This window comes from Idiotropiscis lumnitzeri, chromosome 2 (assembly GCF_059441095.1).
Source record: "Idiotropiscis lumnitzeri isolate Australia: NSW breed Sydney's pygmy pipehorse chromosome 2, RoL_Ilum_1.0, whole genome shotgun sequence".
Lineage (NCBI taxonomy): Eukaryota > Metazoa > Chordata > Actinopteri > Syngnathiformes > Syngnathidae > Idiotropiscis > Idiotropiscis lumnitzeri.
The window spans coordinates 6,787,024-6,811,943 of record NC_142392.1 but is presented as its reverse complement, the minus strand read 5'-3'; the positions used below and the strand labels follow the sequence as shown (position 1 = coordinate 6,811,943).

Genomic DNA, 24,920 nt, shown 5'->3' with positions numbered 1-24,920 from the left:
TGGGGGGGGGGAGGGGGGGGCGAGCACCGTCAGCTGGAGTTAGTCTGGCTTCACACTACAAAAGGTTAGCACATCTGACTGTCAATATAGTAAAGTCTTGTGGGTGGGTGGGAGGAGACATTGGAGGTGAGGTGGGAGGGGGTTCGGTTGTGTGTGGAGGGGGGGGTGAGGAGTGCGGGGGGAGGGGGGGGGGTTGGGGGGCGCTGCGCTTTGAGAGAAAGAGATACTTTGATATTTCGGAATGTAAGGAGGGTGAATGTGGAGAACTGGAGGTTGGGGATCTAATTACCGGGCCATAATTGGGGGCTGGGGAATAGGGTTGCCGTCCTCTCAACTCGCTGCAGATCAATTATGTTAAGAGAACATCTGTAAGTAGAGCTTAATGAGGTCCATTAGAGCAACATGCGCTGCCTTCCCTAACGGTGCTTGTCAGCTTCTTGGATGAGTTGGAGTGTGCTGCTGACTGGGGACCTGGCGGAGGGGCTTAAATAGGAGAGCGCCGGCTCCACTTCGAGAGAAACCAGACGGTGGAGGAGATCGGAGAGAGGAGTTTTATTTTGGTTTGGGGGGTTTGTTTCTTTTTGCGGTCAGCGGAGAACTCGAGGACGCGCGCCGATTGGAAGTGGCAAAGTTGAACGTTGGACGAGATTCGTTTGGATTTTGGACGACGCTGACTTCACTTCAAGGTACGCAAGTGTGTTTTTTTAGTTCTCTCCCCTCTTTTTTTTTTGCGCACTAACAAATCAGCGTCTAAAAGAAAAATGTGGAGCGGATTCATTTTGGACACCACAAGTGCTCGTGCGCGTAAAACGCGCGTCAACTCCCTAAATCTAAAATAGTCAAATATCCCTTGACTAAAAACGCTCATCCATCCTCCATTCGCACCGAATCGGATTTTTTTTCCCCCCCTCCCGAACGCGGTGAGTGAAAGGCGGGTGGGAGTGCACCGGCTCCGCGGCAAATTGCATGATTACCAAGATAGGCCGCCTTGAAATAATTCAATCCATGACAAAACCTAATTACGGCCAGGTAATACCCCTGTCAGCTTTAATGCATCTCATCACTCATAATGGCGCGCGGAGAGCGTTTTATGACCCATCTCATTATCTCCGCGTTTTCAGCCTCAAATCCGAGTGCCATTCTGTCTCGCAATTTTCAAGACAATAATTGAGACGTGGAATATATGTAAAGTTATTCTCGTAGTTTAAAAGTGAGGGTTCCATTAAAAAAAAAATATATGGATTGGACGCATTCAGTTGCCAGGATGCCTAATCGAAAGTCGACAAGACGTAAAATCACCACGTTCATTTGGCGAACGCGATTTCCTGACACATTTGGAGCGTGATAAAGTTTCCAGGAGGCGTAATCGAGCGTCGAAACATCGCGAAGAGTTTTGTCGTCTTGTTTTGGGTGCTAATGAACGTGGCAGGACGCTGAATCGAACATCGAGACGGACACAAATTGCGTCTTTGTGCAGCCGTGTAGTTTCTCTGAACTTTGAAAGCATGCGTGGGACAGTGGCGAAGTAAGTCCTATCGTGACTCTGTTGGTGGGGGCTAAAAGGGGGAGTGGGCTGAATGATACATATGGACACGCCGGCCACACACATCGCGCACTTTGCAAAAGTACGCAGACGAGCGAGCACCTGTAGCCTGGCTCCGGTTCCTCGTAGGGAGTAACGACGTGTTTTTCCGTGTAACCAACTTGTTGGGGAAAAGGTGAGTGGATCGCCACGCGTGCGTCGTCGCCTTTTAGCGCACGCTTGCGAGACGTTCCGCGGCCAGTTGGATTAGTGGCTGCGCCGTGGAGGAGAAGCATCTCTTTGTCGTGCTGTCACTCGCCTCTCTCTCTCTCCCTCGCTCTCTCTCTCTCCCCTCCCTCTCTCTGTCTCTCTCTCTCTCGTGCACACACACACTGCTCCACACTCCGGTGGCGAAAACCTGCGCGCAAACACCACGCTCGACGTCCTTCGCTACAATCCCGCGTTTTGCTGATCGGAACCATCATTTTTTTTTTTTTTGCGGTTTTTTTATTTCTTTCCCACCGGCTGGATTGCCCCCCCCCCCAACACTCCCTTCTACCCACCCCCGTTCGTCTGTGTGAGTGCGCGCGCGCGCGTGTGTGAGTGTGTGTATATATAAAACAAAGCCAGCTGCTCGACTGGACCGGGTTGCATGCTGCTGAAGCGACTCAACAAATGCAGAAAAGGGAGAAAAGTTTCGGTAAGAATGCTTTCGTTATTTGGTATGGCTTCGTTTTCTGATTTGCAAATTCGCCTCGTGTTCCCCCCCCTCCAATAACCTCCCCGTGAGGCGTTAACGCGATGTTCACATATCGGATTCGTTATCACTCCGCTGCCATGGCAACGGTAATTAAAGTGATCGGGTGAAATGTCAGCAAATAGTGGGAGGTTTAGATAGTCGGGAAGGGGGTCGTCTCCTCCGACGTCCTCCATCCGGTGATGCTGCATGTGACCGCGGGGGACGCGCAACCCCGCGAAACGGAGGATACGAGCCAGCAAGCAAAAAAAAAAACAGATATCATTAAAGCTCCAAGCAGCTGTGATTCAGCCCCCCCCCCCTTTATGGGGAAAATAACGCTTTTGTTAAGGCACCCCCCCACCCTCCTCTTCCACGCAATCGGAAGAGCCAAGTAGCCGAATTCCTTCCATGCTTCTCCCCTTCTCCTTCCTTGATTGCGGGGGGAGTCGAAACCATACCCCCCCCCCTTTTTTCTTCTTCTTCTGGCTTTGGTAATGAGCAGCGGGGACTTTGTAGTGTTAACGAGGCTGCAGGACGGATCAGTGCAGCTGAACAGGAGCGGCCGAAAGGAACCGTGGTGGTGGTGCGTGGGGGGTGCGGGTGGGTGGGTGTGGGCGGCGGGGGGGGGGGGGAGCGCAAACCCGCGCGCTCTCTAAATCCAGCCAATTAACAAATCAACAGCCGCAACTCGGTGGAACAAATGAGATGAGCTCGCCGGCGCGAGCTGTACGCGCACGCGTTTCAAGCCACCCGCAGCACACAAGTTGGAGTCCAATTCCAGGAAACGGACTTTTCCTGAGTAGTAGAGACATAATGTTGCCTTATAAGGATACTTTCACCTGAGGTAACTTGTTCAACATGTAAAAACAAATAACTCAGATACAAGTTTAAACAGAAATCGATGAAGTTGACTTTTCTGTGCTTGGAATAAGGAAAGTGCACCAAGGGGCAAAAAAAATTTAAACAAACTAATTCTAAATAAAAGAGTAGTTGCATGTTGCCTGTTTGATCGGATTGAAATCGTCCAAATCTTTAAGGATATGGCAAATAAATATTTTGTACAAAGTATACTTTAGGTGCATGTGCAAGTGAAGTTAAAAGAAATTTGTCTGTCCGAGACCAAAGATGCAGAAAAAAAGTTACAGTTGAATTATCTTTGGTAATAATTTTGACTACTTAAGATTATTTTAGATAATTTTATATTAAAGATAATTTTTTTTCATGACTTATATCGTTCATGTAAACTCAATTTTTGCACTACAGTGGATAGTTGAGGTGCGTGCTGTTTATTTTTGGAAGCGAAACATGGCCCAGAATGTTGCGAAATGCGTTCTGCGGCAAATATGCCGAAAATGAACCAGCGTGAATAAAAATAATCTTATTTAGAAAAATGAAAACCTTAAAAACATCCCATTAAATACAAATACATTCAAGTTTCTGTCAGTTTGTGACCCTTTCCTGAATTTACACAGAATAGTAAACTTTGCTTTTCACTTTGTGGTATTAGCAAAGAAGCACGACCCAAACAAGACTTTTTTTTTTTTTTTTTTTTCCATACTGAACTGAGCACTAGTGCGTGTGGTGAATGTTGGACAAAGGCGAACGGGGGTACGCCTCTCCGCAGGGAATAGTGGGAGAATACTAATTCCAGCCCGGTGCCCCCCCCCACACCTCTTCTTTAAGTCCCCCAGTGGACCAACAAAGGCTCTCCCCAGTCAGCTCAGGCCAAACAATGCAGCCGGGCAGGAAAGCTTCTCGTCTGTAGCCACGCCCCTTTAAATACAGACGAGGTCAGCACATTTAAAAACAGTCAGAAAAAAAAGTGACCCCCCCAAAAAAAATAAAAAAAAATTAAATAAAATGAGTGCTGTCTTTGTGGCAAGAAAATAAATGTCAAATATTTTTAAAGTGAATCCAATTAAAAGTTGGGTGAAATCTCAATATTCCATCACGATGTCCTTTCGTTAAGTGATGACACAGAGCAGGATTTATGATCGCCAACCCGCCCTCAGATAAATATCGCTTTAACATTTCTTTTCAGCTGCCTCAGCGATATTTCTCTATCTCCCTCGCGCACGAGCAACAGAAAGTGTGCCTTCCGTTTCAAGCGTTTTGGTTTGACGTTTTCTGCCGGTGTGAGTTTGCCGCTCTGTTTGTTTGACATTTAAAAAGTTGACGCCGATTTTGTGCATCTTTTCATATCGGTGTGATCTTTTGTTTCGTGTTTACCGGGGACATGTTGTGCTTCAAAACAGTGTCGTGTCGATGTTTGTCTTTTGTCCGTGCCTGAGTTTTGCTTTGCAGGGAAAACAGTTTTAAGTTTGAAAAAAAATAAATTAATAAATAAAAAAAAATATATATTATTTATTTATTTATTTATTATTTTTTTTAATTTTATTTATTTTTTTGTCTTTTGTTGAAACATTCATTGCGACTTGACAGCAATTTATGATCCAAGAAACCACCGCGCCTGTGGAAAAACAACCAATCAGAGATAAAAAAAAAAAAAAGCACATCGCTGATTGGTTGGTTTTCTTGGGGCGCGGTGGTTTCTTGCAACGCAAATTACCGGCAAAATGATGGCTCCAATAATGGCAGAAATGTATTTATTTATTTTTAAAAATCTTCATCTTTGCATGAATTATTTAATTTTTTTGATTTGGGTGACTAAAGTCAAAACTGCATATGCCGGTTTTTAAACCATAGGTGTAATTGATTCTGCGACTAAATCTTGCTTTTTTTTTTTGTCTCGCCTTGTCGCAGGTATACAAATGCTTTCCGTCCAGCCGGACACGAAGCCAAAAGGCTGTGCCGGCTGCAACCGGAAGATCAAGGACCGCTACCTACTGAAGGCCCTCGATAAGTACTGGCACGAAGACTGCCTCAAGTGCGCCTGCTGCGACTGCAGGCTGGGTGAGGTGGGCTCCACGCTCTACACCAAAGCCAACCTCATCCTCTGCCGGAGAGACTACCTACGGTAAGAGACGAGCGTGAAAAACAAACATTCCGGCGTTTTCGGTTCAAATCAATCTTTACTTGTGATTTTCGAGATGTGGGTCATATGCCGGTCGGATGAGAAATTTTTTATTTTGAACACTTTCAATTTAATTATAGTTCAATTATGTGATGATGGGAGGGACTTTTGTTTTTTTTTTGCGTATAATTTGTCAATGGATTTACATGAGGAAATCGCGCCGTGGTGCGACTCACTTGACATATCAAGTTTAGTCAACACAGTTCGGTTGTATTTAACTTTTAAGACAGCAACTTTATTTACATAGTGAATTTCATACGCAAGATAGCTAAATGTGCTTCACAAAATTAAAAAGGCAACATTTAAAGGCAATGTAAAAAAAAAAAAAATATGTAGCTTACTAAAATGACAAGAAAGTTTTCAGTTCATTATTTTGCCTTTAATTTTTAAAGTTCATGCAAAATGAAAATAAAATTGAGACACCACAGAAATGACAACACTGTAAATTAAAATATTATAATAAAATAAAATAAATAAATAATAAAAAAATAAAATAAAAATACTTAAAATGAGGCTTCAAAATTGCAAAAAAACTAAACAAAAAAATCAAGCCGTTGTCTCCGCTCTCAAGTGCGGCGAATATGTAAACGCACATCCCAATAAATTGGAGCTAGTTCACCACGCATCTCTCTTATGCCTCCACACGTTTGAACCGTGAAAATATAGCTGTCGGAATATCTACGCAATGAGAGGTGTTAGCCCGCAGCTAGCTCGTGAGCTAACTTTCGTCTTTTAACATCTTTTCAGCCACTATCTTAACATTTCTACTCTTTTCCCACTGATTTGTTCCCAAATCCAGCAAACGGCGGCCCACGAAAAGTCAGGATCCAATCAATGACGGAGATATTCACAGAATTTTCACACTCGCCGACGACATCGCATTTACTCGGCCTAACTTTGCCTCAAAATGAAATGATTTACGTTATCAGGACTTGCGACAGATTCATGACCCGGCGCACCCGCTCCCGTCAAAAGCGCTTTCTGTATATTATTTGGACTTGTTTATCTCGCTTGTGTCAGCCCGGGGTTAGAAGCGAGAGGGAGAAAAAAAAAAAAAAAAAATCCAGATTTCAGACTGTCCATTTTTTTTCTATTCTGACACGGGGTGCTCCTGTTCTGTTTAGCGGGTTTGTATGTTATTAAGCTCGACATAACAAGGGTTAATAGAATTCGACGGGGGTCTAAAAGCAGCAGAGACGTAATAATCCCTCTAAAATGAAAAGAAAGAAACGGTGGGAATAATACTTAAGGCTTCAGCAGTCCCCCCCCCACCCCCCCGGTGCGATTGAATATGACGCACAGCGAGGAATGCAAAGAAAATTACGGGTATTATCTCCTCCAGCTTGATTTGTACTTTGCTCCCTATGAATATGGAGAGCACCGTATCCATAAACGATCCCTTTGCAGGCTTTCCGTCGGTGATTCCAGGTAATAGCGCCACTTTGTTTATGCTGATGCGCTATTTTCAGGCAAGGCGAGGCAGCGAACGTGTTTCCGCGTGCATCCGAGGAGGGCTTGGGAGGGAAAAAAAAAAAAAAGCTGTTGGGCATCAGTTAATGGAAAACTGTAAAATTTCCGAGCATCCATTTTAAAGACGGCACCAGAAAGAAGGCTTTATTTATTTATCTATGTATTCATTTTTTTTTTTTTCTTCCCACCAACTTCCAATTTTCCTCTACAGTGGTTTTACTCAGATTGTGAACGCAAGCAAATGCGCACACCGGTCAACACAGCTGGATTTATTCAGGTTTTTAGAAAGCTGAGCGATAACCAAATGTAGAGCATGGTTTAGCGTAATTCTTTTTTTTTTTTTTTTATGCCTCTTCTTCAGGATAAAAAAAAAAAGTACAAAATAGCTTTTTTTTTTTTTTTTTTTATATCTCGCATCAAGCTTATTACGCATTTGTATGTCGGCGTCAGGCGTGACTGTGACATCACGTCAACCTTTATCGCCGGAGACTGACAGGCGGTGAAGAGAAAAAAAAAAGCTTAGCCTGTCTCAAAGCCATCTATTCTCCACGGAAATCTCATTTAGATACATTCCCGCTCGTGAACATGTGTCATCGCTTTAATAAGAAAAGGGATATTCCGTCGGCTGCGGCGTGTGATTACTCACAAACGGAGTTTTCCGAGTGCAAACACATTTGAATTAGTGTTGAAGGGGCGCGTTTTGCAATCAAAGCCAGAGATCCTGCCGTATGAAAAGTCTACACACCCATTCGCCAAACCTGTGACAGTGACTCTGAATAGCCTCAAATCAAGTTCTGATGTTCTAGTAAGCTTTTCCTGACGTTCTTTTGCTTTTCGAGCATGTGTGCTGTCGCAAAGTTTTTTATTCCAATTCCATTTCTTCTACCCTTCCTCATGGTTTTTGTTTTTCATTTTACAAAATCAAGGCACCGTTTGGTTACCCGTTTTCTGTTCTGTCTCCCTCTGTTGGCCATTTTTTTTTAAATCTTTCTTGTACAGGTTGTAATGTAAAGTGAAATTTGTTGCATGTGCAATTTCAATGAATTTTAATTGCATTTTTTTTTTTAAAGTTTTTGAGGAACAGCTTCACATAACTGTCATTATCACAGGACATTTGAGCTTTTAGGGGGTAAAAAAAATGTCAGGAGAAGCAAATTAGAACAGTTGAACTTTATCTGCTGTGAATCAGAGGCCCTTCAAATGAAGGCAGGTGTGTGCTGACTCCCATTTAACAGTTTGTGCGTGATTGGTTCATTCGGCACACAGCCACAGCTTCGGATAAGAGGGTGTGCACACTTTTGCAATCTGCTTAATGATAGGAAATTTCTAAATGTTTCATCCTGGTTTAGTTTTTTTTTTTTTTAGATCACAAAAACCTGACATTTCAACAGGGGTGTGTCGACTTTTCCCCCCCATTATAGCTGATATTTTGGCATAATTTACCATGTGGAATGCAAGTTGCACAATTTTGCGGAAAATCAACGTTGCCTAGTCAGAAATAAAATCGAAAGTTGGTGTTGTTTAGCTAAATAGTACGTCAACTCGCAATATGTGTCGTTTTCCCCAACAGAAGGTCAAACGTCATAACATTAAAAACTGCTCCGGGAAGTAGTTTGCCGTTAAAAATTTCTCACATTCTACAGTAATTGTGCAAATTTCTTCCAACGATAATTTATTCCATTTTATTTTTCAAAAGAATATAACTCAGAAAGGAAACAGGCAAAAATGAAGGCGAGATTGTGAATATTCATTTACTGCACTCATGACAGAGACTCTCCACGCTTTGCTTTGTAGCCACAGATACATAACATGAAGTCATAAATATTGTCATACAATATTTATTATATTTACTGTATTGGTGGCGGATGGTCAAATCTAGCTTGGTACGCGGAAACGTCATTTTTTCGTCGCCGGAGATCATGTGATTCGACTGGGCATTTTTGATTGGCCGCATTGCTTGATGTGTGACAGAGCTAAAAGTTATATGAAATCACTTTTTTCCTCCTTCTCTATATTCCTATATTCTTTCTGCCCTTCTTGGGAGGGGTAACAAAGGTAGCCATCTGTATCTTGACAAATGCGGCTCTGCGAAAAGGTCACGATGCCCGCTGTGCCCATGAATGCCACCAGTATTACTTACACCGTGGCCATATTTAGATAGCTGCGGTTTGAATTCCACGTAATCAATTAGGATGTCAAGCTGCGCAAAATCCCGCTGAAAAAAAAAAAAACTCGACGCGACAATTGCCTTCCTGGGAAACTTAAAATATTTTCTTTGCACTCGAAAAGAAAAGGGAGCCTTCAATTTGTCGAGCGCTTTGAACACTTTAGCGGCAGAATTTTGTCGGGAAGGCTTCATTGAGGCTCCAGATTGAATCCTATCTGGGCTGCTTGTTATTACAATGGAGCACTCAGCATGCACAAAAGGCTTCGCCTGCTCGAGCTTTTAATGGGGACTCGGAGGTGGAGAATGCGCCACTCAGTCTGTCAGCCTCGGCACTCCAGCATCTTTAGCCTTCATCTTTCTTTTTTTTTCCACCCCTCCCGCTCGCCGCGCTCCATCACAAGTCTCGGCCCTCTTGGCCTTCTTTGATGCCGCTAATCAGACTCTCCATCGCTTTCGTAGGACCGTCGTTGATACCTGATTCTAATTACACGCAAGGGTGGTGAGGGGGAAACTTTGTTTGATGTCTTTTGTGAGCATCTCAGCTTTGGCTTGCTTTACCTTTCAAGCCCCTCCCCTTCCCTCTTCTCATTCTTTCTCTGCCCCCCCCCCCCCCCTGGAGACCCCCGTGTATGAGGCTAGACATACATGCGGCGGCCTCATCGCTACAAGGTGAACTATTCCCCGGCACGTGTTATTATTAATAACTGCCAGAGAGAGGGGTCAACGAAGACAACTCCTTGAAAAAGAACCCCAGGCCAGGCAAGTAGGCCGCAGCTGGGTGTGTTGTAAAACAATACACCCCCCCCCCCCCCCTCCCGTCGACTCACCCTCGAGACGTGCTGCTCAAAGCAAGAATAATGCATAGGGGAGCGCGAGGAGAGCGCCGCAGCCTCACTTTTTAGGGCTGCGAAAAATGAAGATGTCACCACCTGGTGCTTTTAAGCAAACTTTCAGGAGCCTTCTTCTGTTTTATTTGGACTCGGCCATTGTTGCTAAACAGGGATGGATTCACGTGTTCTATAAAGCATGACGTCTGAATTCTGACATGACCGAGTGAGACGATCAATCACTCTACTGGAATTTTGCGCTTGTCTCGATCGTGCAAGACCAGATTTATTTCTCTCCATTAAGTCAAAGGGCATAATTCAAATCATGATTAATAATTGTAATAATCAGCGTTGTAACAGTTTGGGATTTTTCTTTTCTAATTTTTCTTTTGTTATAACTTTAGTTTTTTTTTTCAGTTTGTTTTAATTGGTTTGTAGCTTTTGTTTTTTTTTTCCCATTAAAAGCGTTTGTGTAATGTTGTATAAAGACTTTCATTTGATGTCCCTATATGAGGAATTTTAATAAATTGAAAACTAAAATATTGCAATATTATTAAAAAAAAAAATTGCTTTAAAATGCAAATACTGGATGCATATAAAGTAACTTGGCCAACACCGGAAATAAATACATTTAAAAATCAAAACTATAAGATATAATTTCAGTTATTTTTTTTTTAATGAATTTTCGCTTTCAATTTAAATTTGTATTTGTTAATTATTGTTAACTTTAATAACCCTGTTTGTGATTGACGTGCACATTTTTTTTTTCCCAGGCAAAAAAAAAAAAAAAATGATGCTTGGTCACTCGGAACGACTTTTCCAATGCCAGCATTCAAATGTGTGCAGAGTGGCGTACATAAAAATGGGAGCAATGCTAATCACAGACACATTATGGGATATCTCTTGTTAGCGCAATTCATGAGGGTTTATAACCTATTTTAGCGGCGCCGCATAATTAGCCCGTCTCTTTGAGATTACACTGGAAATAATTAAGGTTGTGAAAGCATGGCCGAACTGTAAATAGTATAATGGGAATCGTTGCTTCCGCGCCGTCTGCCCCCCGATTCTCTTCCGGTTGGATTAAATAAGAATTTTCAGGTCACGGCACACAAATGGAAGGTATTATCAGTAATGGGCATCCATTGTTGCGATATGATACGACAACTTTTATGGGAGCTCCTGCGGCATTTTGGAAGGTCAGTCAAGGTTTTCTGATTGCCGCGTGGTGAGATTAAGGACACAAAGCGGTGAAACGGCAATTACAGCTATTAGCTTTATGTCTTAACGGCTGAGCGTAGAAGGCCTAAAAGCGCTCCCCTGTTTGCGTTCGGGATTTCAAGGCACCCGAGATGCTGTTGCGTGATTCCTCCCACACATCTTGAGAGGAGAATCTGCCAGTGTGGGCTGTTAAAGTGAGAGGAGCGATCTGAAAGATTGGCCAAGGGGAAAAAAAAAAAAAAAAAAAAAAGTCACGTGTGGTTTATCGAAATAATGCAGTGAAACGAAGTCCACCTGACGTATTTTGTACTGAAATGTTCGCCAATGACGCGAAAAAGCACAAAATGTGACAAAATTCCAAACAGCTTTTTTTTTTTTTTTTTTTTTACGCCATTGAAGTTACAAACGCCGAAAAAATGGTCGATCATGTGTGCCTTGAGCCGTGATAGGCTCAAAGATAATCCGAACAGAAACTGGATGGGTGGATTGTTGTTCTTGTAGCGTCGGCGACACATAAATAGTCACGGTGATGTTGGCAAAAAGAGAGGACGTCTGTACTTACGTTCACAACCGAAACAGTACAAATTTCGTCACGTACTGTAAGGAGTTAAAAAAACATTTTGAAAACTACTGAAAAATATTTAAAAAAAATACTTTTTAAAGCATTCCTAAGTGCCAAAATGGGAGAAATTTTTGGTTTTGGAATTTAGTTTCATGTTTGTCTTTGTCTTGTCATGCTTATTGTGTCCACCTGTGCTCGTTTGCGTCTTGCCCAGGTGTTCCTCGTTGTCTCGTCAGTTGCTCTGCATTTAGTTCCCCGGTTCCTTTCAGTCTCGTCGGCTCGTTGTCCATGTCAGTTGTTGCCTATCGTGTTGTTTGGTACCATTCTTTGTTTGCCTTTTGGTTCTTTACATAGAATATCCTTTTGAGTTGAGCCGAAACCAGACAAATTAAAAGAAACTCCTGCCCGCATTCAAATTTATTGTGAGAGAATTAAACATTGTTTAGAATGTTCAACCAGGGGATATATTTTTGTCGAACTAACTTAATGCTAATAGAAAATGCGTAACACCGTAAGTGCGCTAGGAGAAGTTAGCATTGATGCTATTGTATTTCTAAAACTTCCAACAACAAAAAAAAACAAGTCTGGTCTTGCTCGTAATTGCGTTAAATCAACATCCAGTAGAGCTCAGTGCTGCCACGCATGTTGTGGCACAACCTGGTACTACACCAAAAGCATGTGGACTCGAAATTTTGGCTGTCTACTGTGAAAAGCCAGTGGGGGGAAAAAAAAATCTTAAAAATAAGCAATCTAGTGCAGGATCACAGTTTTTGCTATTTAGCAAAACAATATTTTTGCAAGTATTGACGGCACAATGCATAGCTTTGAGAAACAATGACCTTCAGTTTTCCCATTCGAGAGACAGTCGCGACCAACTGCACGTCGTACCAGCTGCCAGATATGTTAATTCGCTGGGTACTGTGCTGACCCGCTTATTTGTCAGAACATTAAGTCACGACATTGAGGTCGACCACAAGTGCTCCGTTTTAAACTTTACGGGCTGTTGACTTTGAAAAGCAAGCATGTGTCTCGTGACCAATCCTGTTCCAAATTTCACTGCGAAAGAACGAAATTTAGTGTGTTTTACTGCTGCTATCAACAAGTGTCACATTTCATATGTGGGGTTAAAGAGGATACTTGGTGCATGGCTCCCCCTAGAGTTACGGAGTATAATTTGATTCACACCGCTGCATGGTCAGTTTAGTCAGATCGAAATGAATCCATAAGCACAAACTTTCTTCTCGACTGAAGTTGGTTGGCTACTATTTTCCCTTCCGATCCTCCTGTTGCGTATTAGACAGTGAGATGATTACTCACCGGTGAATAGACAGCTCACTCTCGCCGAACACGGTGTTTACTGTAATGGTCCACTTGTGCCGCCCGCGCCTTTATGTGTTGTTATTGTTGCGCTATTGATTTCCCACCGTCACATATTCTTGGTAGACTTATATAATTCTCCAAGGTTTTTCTTTCTCGCTCGCATCTTCAGGTTGCCTTGTTCCCACTCTCCGATTCACCGCATCTATCGCGGACTTTTGTGCGGCGATGACATCGACATGGCATCAGTCATAACTAATGAATATGAGGTGAAGTGTTTAAGACGAGGGTAACGGGAGGCATGGTGATTGCAGGTGTGCGTCGTTCTTAGTTAACCCGATGTGGATGTTTTGGAAACGTGGGAGGATGCCAAAGTATCAGGAGAAAACCCACACAGGATTTGACTTGGACCGTAGACCAGTAACTCCGGTGCTACCCTTTTGGGGGGGCCCTATGATGAAAAGTCAGATGGTGCCTCCCACCCCAACCCGATGTAACCATCTTTCTCGCTTTGTTGCTCCGATACCAGATATGCTGAAAGCTAACCAGTCGTGCTGCCCTTAAAGAATTTAATAAAAATCTAAAGCACAAGAAATGTGTAGGACACATAGTAATTTGGTAGCTTCATATTTTTTTTTCAAACATTTCCACGTGACCAGTTGGTTCATTGGTAAACGGTCGAAAAAAGTTCCCCTCTCATACAAACACGCGCAGACTCGCGATGTGACGTTAGCCGCAAAAATACGTTGGTATATTTTTTTTAATTCCCGGTGACACATTTAGCAGATGATAATATGGCGTTTAAATAGTAAAGCTATGGAATTTGTAACGGAATTAGTGAAGTATTTACTTACAAGTTGCGGGCGTCGCTAGCATGCTAGCTCCTCGTGCTGCTCCATGCTAACATGCACACACTCGCTATGTGACGTTAGCCGCAAAAATACGTGATATATATATTTTTTAATTCCCGGTGACAAATTAGGCAGATGATATTGGTAATTTGGTGTTTAAACAGTAAAGCTGTGGATAATTTTCAACGGGAAGTATTTACTTACAAGTCGCGGCTAGCATGCTAGCTTCATGCTAACAAGCAGTCCGGATGATTTTGACGGTTGACATTTCTTTGTAAATGTTATTTAAAATGACGGGAATTAGTAAAGTATTTCCGTACAAGTCGCGGGCGTAGCTAGCATGCTAGCCTCATGCTAACAAGCAGTCCGGATGATTTTGACGGTTGACATTTCTTTGTAAATTTTATTTAAAATGAATGTCTTGCAGCAAATCCGATCCAAAACAGTCGCCAATCACTGACGCAATCGATGATGTCGCGACGTGATGATGGACGATATTTCCCAGTTATCTTTGTGCTCTCCTTCCACCCAAATAGTGGTAATTACCGCCGGATCATATATAGAAGGGGGTTTATTTAAATCTGGACACAAGTGTGCCAAATGAACAAATCTAAAAAGCGACGCCCTCAGGGCCTTTTAATACACAAGCCGCCGCTCCGTTTCATCAGCGGGCTTATCTAATACGCTGTCCCAAACACATCAACCAGGGTAATGAAAAATTCATTGAGTCAGTTACTTTGCGCAATTGAACACATCCATCATCTTGTGTTACTTTGTAATATAGTAAATCACGCCGCCGTCCCAATCATGAACCCCCTCTGACCGAGCAGACCTCCCCGTAATGAATATTGACTCCCATTGTGTTAAATTCATTCAAGCAAATCAAGTTTTTAAACACTCAAAGCCCGCCATGTCCCACTTTGCTCTTTCGAGGTTTTTCATTAAACACGGGAGAACTTGATTACCTGATAACTGAATTTGAACTTTCCTCCAGAAGCGGCAACTCGTGCCGATTCTTCCGCCCATGTGATATCCTCTCTCCTTCCAGATTAACCTTTCTGGCCCTAATAAATGGTCTATATTCACATCAAAGGGATGAGAAGATGGCGCAAGGCCTTGTGGGAAAGGGGGACGCTGGCCTACTGAAAGAACCGGCGCTGAGCTCCCCTTCTCATTGAACAGTAATCTTCGCTGTCCACTCCAAAATTATGCCCCGCTTTGTCTTTTTAATTAAACTCAAGTGCAGTTTGGCGGCTATTTGACCTCTACTGGCCCCTCTTTACTGGAAGTGCCGCAGGTCATTTCCATGCATATATTAATATCCCCTTTCCTTTTGGCAAGGCTTTACAGATTAAGTGGAGTTTTAAGTCTTGTCTATTTCCATTTTTTTGGGACTACGTTACACAGCAAATTCTTTGATGGAGAGTAAAAACAATGTTTGTTTGTTTTTTTTTATACAGTGTAAATGATACATGCTAGTCAAGTCCACGACAAATACTTACCTACAAGCGGCTGAAATGAGTTTCCTCTGCCGGGTGTTCGGGCTCTCCCTTAGAAATGGGGTGAGTAGCTCGGCCATCCGGGAGGGACTCCGAGTTCGAGCCTCTGCTTCTCCGCGTTGAGAGGAGCCAGATGAGGTGCTGATTCGGATGCCTCCTGGACGCCTCTCTGGTGAGGTGTTCCGGGCAGGTCCCACCAGCAGGGGGCTCCGAGGACACCCAGGACATGCTAGAGAGACTATGTCTCCCGGCTGATCTGGGAACGCCTCCGGAAGAGCGAGAAGAGTTTGCTGGGGAGAGGGAAGTCTAGGCTGCTGAAGCTGCTGCCTCTGCGACCCGACACCGGATAAGCGGTGGAGAATGGATGGATGGCTAGCGACATGAGTAACGATAGCAAGTACGAAGCCCGCTTGTCAGAGCAGCGAGCAACACAACCCTCCCCTCGCCACACTATTCTGCCAGAAACCGGTCCTCAAAATTTATGGAGTTGTGTGAACCGGAAAAAAAATGGGGACCACTACCTTATGGTGTTTTTGATCGTATGCTCACATTAAGATAGCTGTCTTTCCCAAGTTATGGTTTAGGTAAAAACTCAGTGTGTAATTCTCATATTTCAACTTCAACTGATTTTGAAATACTACCATTTAGCGCTTGGAACTAAAACGCCGGTTTGAGGGTCCCTTGTAGGGACCGGCGGTACCACTGTAGACGATTTGGACCCTTGACGATTTCAAGATTCGCCTAAAGAGCAAATAATTTCTGCAGAAATCTGTGTACATCTGGCGGTAACACAGACAGTTTTGTAGCTGATAAAGCTATCAGCATCTTTGGAAAAGAATCCCAAGATGAATTTATAGGTCCAAATCATACCATAGCGAACTGAACTGTACTGCTTTGTGGAAATTGGGCTCATGTCTGCAGTCACGGGCCTCAAACCTTGGCGGTAACGCAGCGCCACCGCATATTTGGCTTCTCCGTCTGTTTCGCGAGCGTGCGAGAGGATGATAACAGGCTTGGTGTTTACCTCTCACGGCGGCGCAGCATTCCCTCCCGCCTTCATCCCCACAAGTTTTGGCAGACGCTTCTCTTATTTTGTTTCATGTTTTGGGAAGCATCGGCAATATGCCCTCGCGATGCCTCTCTTGTCCGAAAGAACCCGATTTCTCTCATATGAACCTGCGACAAAAGCGGGTTGACGACGTCAATGGCGACAAGAGTCGGGCGTTGTGCCCACTACATATGGAATTAGAGAGATGGAAAAATCGTCGTAAGCGTTTGTAAGTGGAGATACCAGATCAGGGAAGATCCAGTCAAGACCGCAGCACTTTAGGCCGATTCTGCGATTTGACGGAATAAAATTCCAAAAACTGATTAATCGGCCGATTAATACCTGTATGAAAAAAGCGTCAACAAAAAAAAATGGAGCCATTTTTGATCATTTCAAAAGAGCTATTATCAAATGTCCGATTAATCGGATCGACATGATTGTGACAAATGTTCCTTTTCCCCTACGATCCTTATTTTTTTTCCCGCATGTCCATTCTAACAGCCATGCCGGTGTCAGAGGTGATGTTCCACATGAGAAAGGTCACGTGAACTCAAAGCCTCGTATTGTTAGCGGAAGTGTGCGAGCAGGAGTCAAGCCCCATTATGGAAGTGTGGGAGCGGCGGAACCTGATCCGCGAGTCACTCGGTTCGGGTTTGCCGGCAATTAGTGTGGTAATGTGTCTCGGCACAGCGGTGTGTGTGTGTGTGGATGTGGCGAGGCCTTGTGTGCCACTGCTGGTTAATGAGGCCTTTATGGAGATGAAGTAGGGGTGTGGGCAGAGGAAAACACCGAGACGAGTGCTAGCCGCGGTGATGCTAGCCGGTTCCAGCTGTTAAAACGGCGCCGGGGTGAAAGCGGGGAGACGGGCGCAGAACTGCGGAAAACAGCATTGCAAATTGCTGATTGGTTGGTGTCAGCCCCACTTACAGACGTTATTTGAATGGTTTAGGCAGGGCTGGGAGACCTGTGCTGAACCCCTGAGCGACTTCTCAATTAGTGGGCGGCGTAGCAGAACTGCCAGACACCATTGTGCATCCCCCAACGCCCAACCGTCATCCTGCTCCAACCTTCCAAGCCACATGTTTGCCAGATCTAGTGATCAGGCACTTGGTAAGTTATTCCACGCCGACTTGTTGGGAAGACTCCTTATCGGTTCATTTTTGTTTTCATCGTAGCGGCTTTGAGGACGCAATGCGATGTTTTTGATGTGGCTCTTTCTTCCGCGATAACGGCGCTCTCCGGATTGGAGTCGCGTGAGGCTTTGTAAAACCTGAATATGGCAGATAACGCACTCCACAATGGAGAAGTCCGCTTTGCTTAACCGAGTCGAGCCGGTCCCCGTTGCCGTGCTCCGCTTGTGTGAAATGAGATGTAAATGTGGCAATTTTAACAGCGTGATTTATTCATGAGGATGCCAAAAGAAAGAGAAGAATGCTAATGCTACACACGACGGTGCCCTTGGCCGGGCCACATCGACAAACAAGTCACTCAACGAAGGAATTAACAACTTCATTAGGTCACCTGACAACATTGGCACGTCGTCCCTGACGTCACTCGAGAGGACCTATCTATTACCGCAGATGTTGCTGAATGCGTTATTTGTGGAGTTGATATAACAAGTGTCAACATGATCGGGTTTTAATCTGGAAATGTTTACCCAGGCAAACGCGATGAAAATGAAACGCCGCGAATCACTCAAGTGAAAATAATTCAAAGACTCATTATTGGTGTCCAAAGTTTATTGGTTTTGGGGGGTGGGTGTAAGGAATCAATGCCGAGGTCATTCCTGCCGCTAGTGTTTGGATCCTGGAGGGGCAGAGTGACTGCAGAGCGGCTGCCGGTGAATTGATTGCGCCCTCTGCCAGTTTTCCAGGCGCTTTTAATCTGCAAAATGGTAAATAGGCAATCAGAGGGATGCGCAGCAGTGTTCAAATGTCGGTCCTGTGATTTTTCAGCCACCCCCGGTGATGACTTGATCAGTGGGTGGGACGGACAGAACTTCAGAGACTTCCCAGAGCTTCAGAAACCATTCAATACTTGTGATTGGCGGATGTCTGACGTCTCTTGCCCAAAGTCAACTGCAAACCCCCTCGTGTTTCAAGGACTTTGGTAGAACTAGAAACTGTTCCAAAAATGGACGCCACATTCTCTCTAAGCCAATTAAACCAACTAAACAGTCAATACAGTTTTACATGTTCGGTTAATTAGCACCTTTATTATTATGAAGCAAACATGGTGAATCAGCTGTTATGCCGCATGCAAATAGCATAAGCAGCCTCAATTTGACTTTCAAGTGTCTTAAATTATTTTGTTTGTAGATATTTTTAAAAGATATTCTAATTATGTGAAGCTCATTGAGTTACCTTGTCAAGTATCGGTACTCGGGTTTTACTCTTGTCGTCTGCTATTTTTTGCGACTTGAAGCTAGGTTAATTCTCTATTCTTGTATTCTCTCCCATATGTTTTGCCAAGCAATTCACACAAAGAACTATTTGCCCTTCACTTTTCCAAAAAGGACAAGCACTTATCCGAAGACAAACAATTAAAAGCCGGTCTACCTCAGTCCTCTCGAGAGCACCCTCCGCACTTTAATGGTTTCGCGTTTTTTCGGCCAAACCTGGGAGGCTTTCTATGATCTCATTAATTTAATTGGCATTGCACCGTGTCCATTCATTAGCGACATCGCCTTTGTTTCGCAGCTCGTCTGGTTTTTACACATTGTTGCCTTATCGGAAACGTTTTTTTTTTTTTTTTGTGAAATAATAAGCCGTGATGCTATTGTAAAGGTACGCTTTGGGGCGGGCCTCAATGCTTCTCACAAAGTTGACCTTTTCGACAGACCATACTCAGGTAACTCCCCCTTGGAGAGTTGCTGATGGGATGATTACAAAATTGAATGAACGTAACTAGATTGCTACGGACAGCGATGACAACTCAGTTGAAGGGAGCAGTGGGAATATTTATGTATTCTGATGCACGTCAACATTTTAACATGGCGTCAGTAAGCCGAGATGCAGCCGGGGGGGAATGTATCCTCCGGGTAGACGTGTGTGAGCTACAACGTTGTGCCACCTGCTGCAACTTATAAGTTACTTATACCTACGTACGTATAAGGTTGGCGATTTCAAGAAGACAAAATCCACTGACTAAATGAAGAAATTGAGACCAGTAATAATATTAAAAAAAATAAACAGTACTTAGCATATTTTCCGGACTATAAGCCGCTCTTTTTTTCCTAGATTTTGAACCGTGCGCGTAATACAACGGTGCGGTTTTTCTGTGGATTTTTTTTTTTTTAGGAGTTGCTGCAGCTTATATACAGGTGTGCCTTATAAACCGGAAAATACGGTATATGAAATAAAAGTGATGTTCCCACTCAGTTCTGTCATTTATTCCAAAAATGTTTTTTCACTCGAATTAAAATGAATCAAAACATGTTACCTTCTGGTTCGCTGAAACCTTTTAACCGCCATGACGGCATGTCGTTGAGCCACTTTATTAATACGACAAATAATATTCCCACCGTTTCTTTTCTATTCAGCCTTATAAGACAAATGAAAATGTATTCTGACTCACACTTTTAATGAGATGCTTTCCCCATGTTAAACTCTGGCAAAGTACTCTTTAAATGTTGTAGCTTTACAAGTTGGCTACCATTAACCCCTCCCCTACATTGCCACTCACTTCACACGGCAAGCAATTACCTCGCCAATAATGCACCGAGCTCACAAATGTGCGAATGTGAATTTCCTGTAATTACTCCGGGCTTTTCACGTGTAGTCTGAAAGTGCTGAGGGGTCAAACTGGGCACCGGTGATTGTGTCTGAAGGAGGGTCACACACACACACATTGGAGGGTCTGTTTTCACCCCCGGCTTAATTGTCCTGATGAGAGAGGGGGGGGAGAGTTACGTTTTGTTTAGCAGAGGTCAAGAGTGGCTCCTTTGTTTTGGTTCTCAAAAGCACGGAAGGAATGCCATCTGATGGAATAAAATGACAGGCCCTCAACGGCAATATCATTTAGGGTGCGTTTGAAGTGCAGCTGTAATTAATTTGAGGGGCAATGCCGCCTACTGATGCTCTTAGGGAAGTTTTTGTCATTTGCAATTCCCCATTAAAGGAACCAAGTCAATGTGTTCCCGTAAATGTTTTCCACGGTGCAAAACGCATTCATGAATTCTGACTTTATTTCCCCCGAATGTTTCTTTCAAATCAATAACTTGAAGTGTTACCGGGCCACAATTTTGTCGCTTGTGGATTGAACGAGTTACCCCCCACATTGTAAAAATATGCACTTTAAATTTATTACAGTGTCACTGGAAAAAATAAAATTGCATAGACGTCCACATCAAAGTCTTGACCAGGAAATAGTCTTTAATACTTCACAAAAGCAAACAGGGGGGGAGGCGTCTGGATACAAATTACCTTCATGGCTGACCGGTTCCTCCTGCACCCAAAAATGTACTCAAATCAATCTAATGTAATTATTTCCATTTTCATTGCTTACAATAACATGCAGACTTCAAATCGTTTCAAACTTCCCTTCATCGTTGCAATACAGAAAACATCTCAAACTGCCTTTATTATAACGTTGCCACTTTTCTCCACCTTTTGTCTCCGTGTGGGCCCCGCCGCCGATATTTCCAATTGGACTAAAATGCTTACTTGTTCAGTCCCCTGGATGCATTATTCTTTTGGATCATCCCCTCCAGTGGAGATTAGTTAAATTAGCTGTGAAGAGCAATGACTCATGGGACTGTGCATGTTTGGTGCAGATAATTGCGGGGCTTGTGTGTGCCACTATCTGGCACCCGGCGTGGTATAGCAGGTGGGCTGGCGCTGGGAGAGTGCCTATCGAGCGACACATCTGGTCGGAATCTTTTATTCAGTCGTCCTCAAAATGGACCCGGGTTGAGCCTTCTGCCAGAAAACTGTTTTTTGTTTGATTGGGGTGAGTTGTTTACATTTTCGGACACTATTGATAGGAGAGCATTTTCGGACTAATTTTCCGGTGGGTTTCTGTCATTTTGCTCTCACGATCAACATGGCTTGTAAAGTGAAACCAGTTTACAAAAGCAGAGTTGGCGCTGTTAAAGAATTTGAAGACAAAGATCGTGACTAAAAATCTGCATTCGCGATTCATTGAAGCAATAGCCACCAAATGAACGAATGACCTCGAATGGGTTACTCGATGTACGTTTGTCGAGAAACATATGGTCATCCGGCAAATGATAAATCCAATTTGAATAAAATAGGAAATGGACTTTATTTAACCTTTATTGCGATTATTTTTACGAATTTGAATGTTTCGAAGTGTAGCACAACACTCAGAGGTTAGTTCAAAATATGCTAAATAATTTAATCGAGATCTCCCGCCGTATCCTGGCCAACTACAGAACTCATCCATTTTAAATCAATCCCTGTTGCTACCAGCCTCATGCTAGCTAGCGCTAAGCTAGCATATCTCACAGCTCTGAAAACGCCCTGTCATTAGTTTTTTTTGCTAGCATGACATTAGCCCGCCAACAGCTAAGGCGTTAGCAGGCCAAATATTTCCGCTGCTTGGACGGCGTTAGCTGCCCACGTACATTATTCGTGTTGCTAGGATGGTGTTCGCTAGCCATATATTCTCATCACTACTGTACTTTTAAGCGTGAATGTCTTGTGTATGTAGCATGTGTACTCGCAGATAGAGAAATGAAACGTGCCCTCCAAATTTGCCTCTCTGACGACAACGTGTTATGACTCGTTCAAATTCAGATTCAGCGATCGCTACCCAGTTCGACTCACACAGCCCTCTGAATTCTTGCCCAAAGTAACAAAGAACATGACCTTGCACGTACGGCTCATCTTCTGAAAGTTGCTTAATGTAGAAAAGCAGATGTTGTTAAATCTCTCGACGGAGGTTATACGGAAGCTAATTAGGTGGCGCTCTGTGGCGTTTCGCCGAGCTGACAGTTACTGGGGGGAACGTTGCGTTGTATACTCCCGGAAAGCGGGCCATAATTCATCATTAGGATATCAGAGTCCAGGTGCAGATGAGAACTGATAGAAGCTGGCAGCCAGGCAAGTCGGGGCACTCGAGGAAGAAAATCTTATCCCGCGGACAATTCCCAGGTCATGGCCACGGTAATTGAAATAATTTTGCCCCGAAACGTTGTTTAATCACTGACAATCACACAGGCTGGGGGTATTAAATTGAAGAACGCGAGAGTCTGATTACATCTGCCACTTTTAACTGCCCCCCGCCCCTCCCCCTTCCTACCCGCCCTGTTGTAACTTTCTTTACTTTGCAGCTATATTATAAAACCGGCCACCGTGGTATCCATTGGAATTCATTCGACAAACTCCCCGTGAGTAAATTCGTGGTTACAGACAGGCCGAATCAGCAAATGGGACAAAACGCAATCCCATTAAAAAAAAAAAATAAAAAAAAAAAGCTCATGTCGAGATGCAACAAATCATTTGTCTGTTATTAACCCTGAGCCTGTAATTATGCAGATTACCATAGATTTTCCTTGGGTGCCTGGAAGTGAGATCCCGGGGTTGTTCTCGGCGTGGCAGGCGGACGAGGGAATGGCCATGCATTACTGAACTTGCCACATTCATCATGTTGACTGATGGCACGGAGAGTCGGTCCCCGGGTCCCAGTGGTTAATGTAGTGGGTAATTAACTGTCATTTGCCTAGTAATAGGCCGATGATCAATGGTTTGTGAGGAAACAAATTCTAATCCGGCAGCTGATGAATGCATGCAGAGGCTGGGGCAATTCAAGTGGTGGGAGGGACGGCAAAGATGGAGATCGGGGGGGAGGAGGAGGAAGAGGAGGAACGTCGCGGCTGGAATTTTAAATGGCTACTGGAACTCAACCCCTTCCTAATAATAATTTGTAAAAATACTAATAGTCATATTGTCTGAGGAAACACACGCGTATATTTATTTATTCATTTTTATATTTATTTATTTTTATATTTATTTATATATTTGTTTATTTATTTATTTGATTTATTTAGAACAAAAGCAGAAAATAAAAAGAAAAAAATGAATCGGTATATGTATAAATATGATGCAGTCGTTCTTCGCAAAGGATAAAGAATATATGCCGATGAGTATTGTTATATTTTCTGTCTGTGTTGCCCCATCGTTTGTATTCAAATATACGGATGCTATTCGTTAGCCTGTCTTTGACGTGAGTTATGTGGTTGTTTTCAATATATGTGTAATACTTTTTAGTTTTCGGTTCAGTTTGTTTGGGGCCAAGCACTGAATTGAAGGTGACCAGTCATGTTTTCACCCCCCTGTTGGGTGGTTTGTGCTTTGCTTTTGATGTGAATCGTTTTAGGTTATTTCATAACCTACCTTGAGAGATGGCAGAGCATGTTTCCGTATTTGTTTTTTCCGAAATGAATAGACGATGATTTGAACTCCCCTTTTCGGCAGGAATCCTTTGCATAGACTTCAAACTTATCACCTTAAACACAAAACTTTTATGTTTCGCCTCAAGTCCAATGGATAAATATATTCCCTGGTTAGGTTCCTCATTTCTAACGAGCGGGGAGTCGTCGTATTTTTGACGCGTTTAGCTCGCCAAAGCTGAAACAATCCATTTGCCATGACACCGCTTGTGCATTCTCCAAAGGACTCGAGTGCCTCGTAGTTTTGGGGTCCACTGGGTTAAAGCCTTGTGGAATAATTTAATTGGTATGTTTTGTTTTTTTTCCCCTCTCTTTCCCCACTCATCAAATAGGTACCACTGAGCCGTACCGGGCTCTAATACACAGTGAACGCCTTCTGACCGACAATACAAGGTATTGAGCACTGACTGCATCAATACCCTTTCAAATTCAGATTTGCGCAAGGCATGAATTTGAATTCCAGGCTGTATCTCCGAACCCCTTTAAATATACATGCTGTCTTGTCAGCCGTGGATATTAAGTGTATGTCAAGCCTGCTGTTTTACATTGTGATCCCGCAGCCCTCGAGACATAACAGGCAGCTGTTAGAATAAGCGAGAAGGGCCACGAGAAACGTATTTATTTATTAGCAATTATAATGCGCAGCTAAATGCATCCAATCGCGAGCTTTGCGGCCTCCATGCCGTCATCCGCCCCCCCCCTCCGATCGCGTGTGAGCTTCGCGCCTTTTGAATTCATTACAAGGAAAAGCACGCTTAATTTGCCCTCCTCCCCCGAGAGCCATTAGCGTCCGCGACATCAAACTGGCGGAGCGGCGAAAGACGAGTGGCAGGTACGCGCCATCCATCTTCCCTCCCCACAGGGCGAGGGAGGCCTTTTCGCCGCGACACGCCCGCTTTGAAGTGTGTTCGCCACACCGGAGCTGCCATCGCCGGCCAAAGGATGGTCATCAGAACCCCGATGCCTCCAGTCACCCCCCCCCAAAAATAATCAAATAAAAAAATAATTTTATATATATATATATATATATATATATATATATATATATAATTTATTTATTTACATATATATTTATTTATATATATTTATTTATATATATATATATAATTTATTTATTTACACACATATATATATATATATAATTTATTTATTTACATATATATTTATTTATATATATTTATTTATTTATATCTATATATATATATATACATATATATATATAATTTATTTATTTATACATATATATATATAT

At 43.2% G+C, this 24,920-nt stretch overlaps 1 protein-coding gene across 3 annotated transcripts in view; it reads left to right on the top strand.

Annotated features, from left to right (window-relative positions):
- Window positions 1-243: 243 nt before the first annotated feature.
- lmo3 (LIM domain only 3) overlaps window positions 244-24,920 on the top strand; it is a 37,495-nt gene continuing 12,818 nt past the window's right edge. The window contains exons 1-2 of one of the 3 annotated variants that reach the window (XM_088288264.1): window positions 244-686; window positions 5,025-5,238. In XM_088288264.1, the coding sequence (XP_088144390.1) occupies window positions 5,033-5,238 (206 nt within the window). In that variant the 5' untranslated portion in view covers window positions 244-686; window positions 5,025-5,032. Of the gene's footprint in view, window positions 687-1,590; window positions 1,719-1,825; window positions 2,223-5,024; window positions 5,239-24,920 lie in introns of those variants that run through there. The other 2 variants (XM_088288265.1, XM_088288263.1) reach the window with 2 other exon arrangements.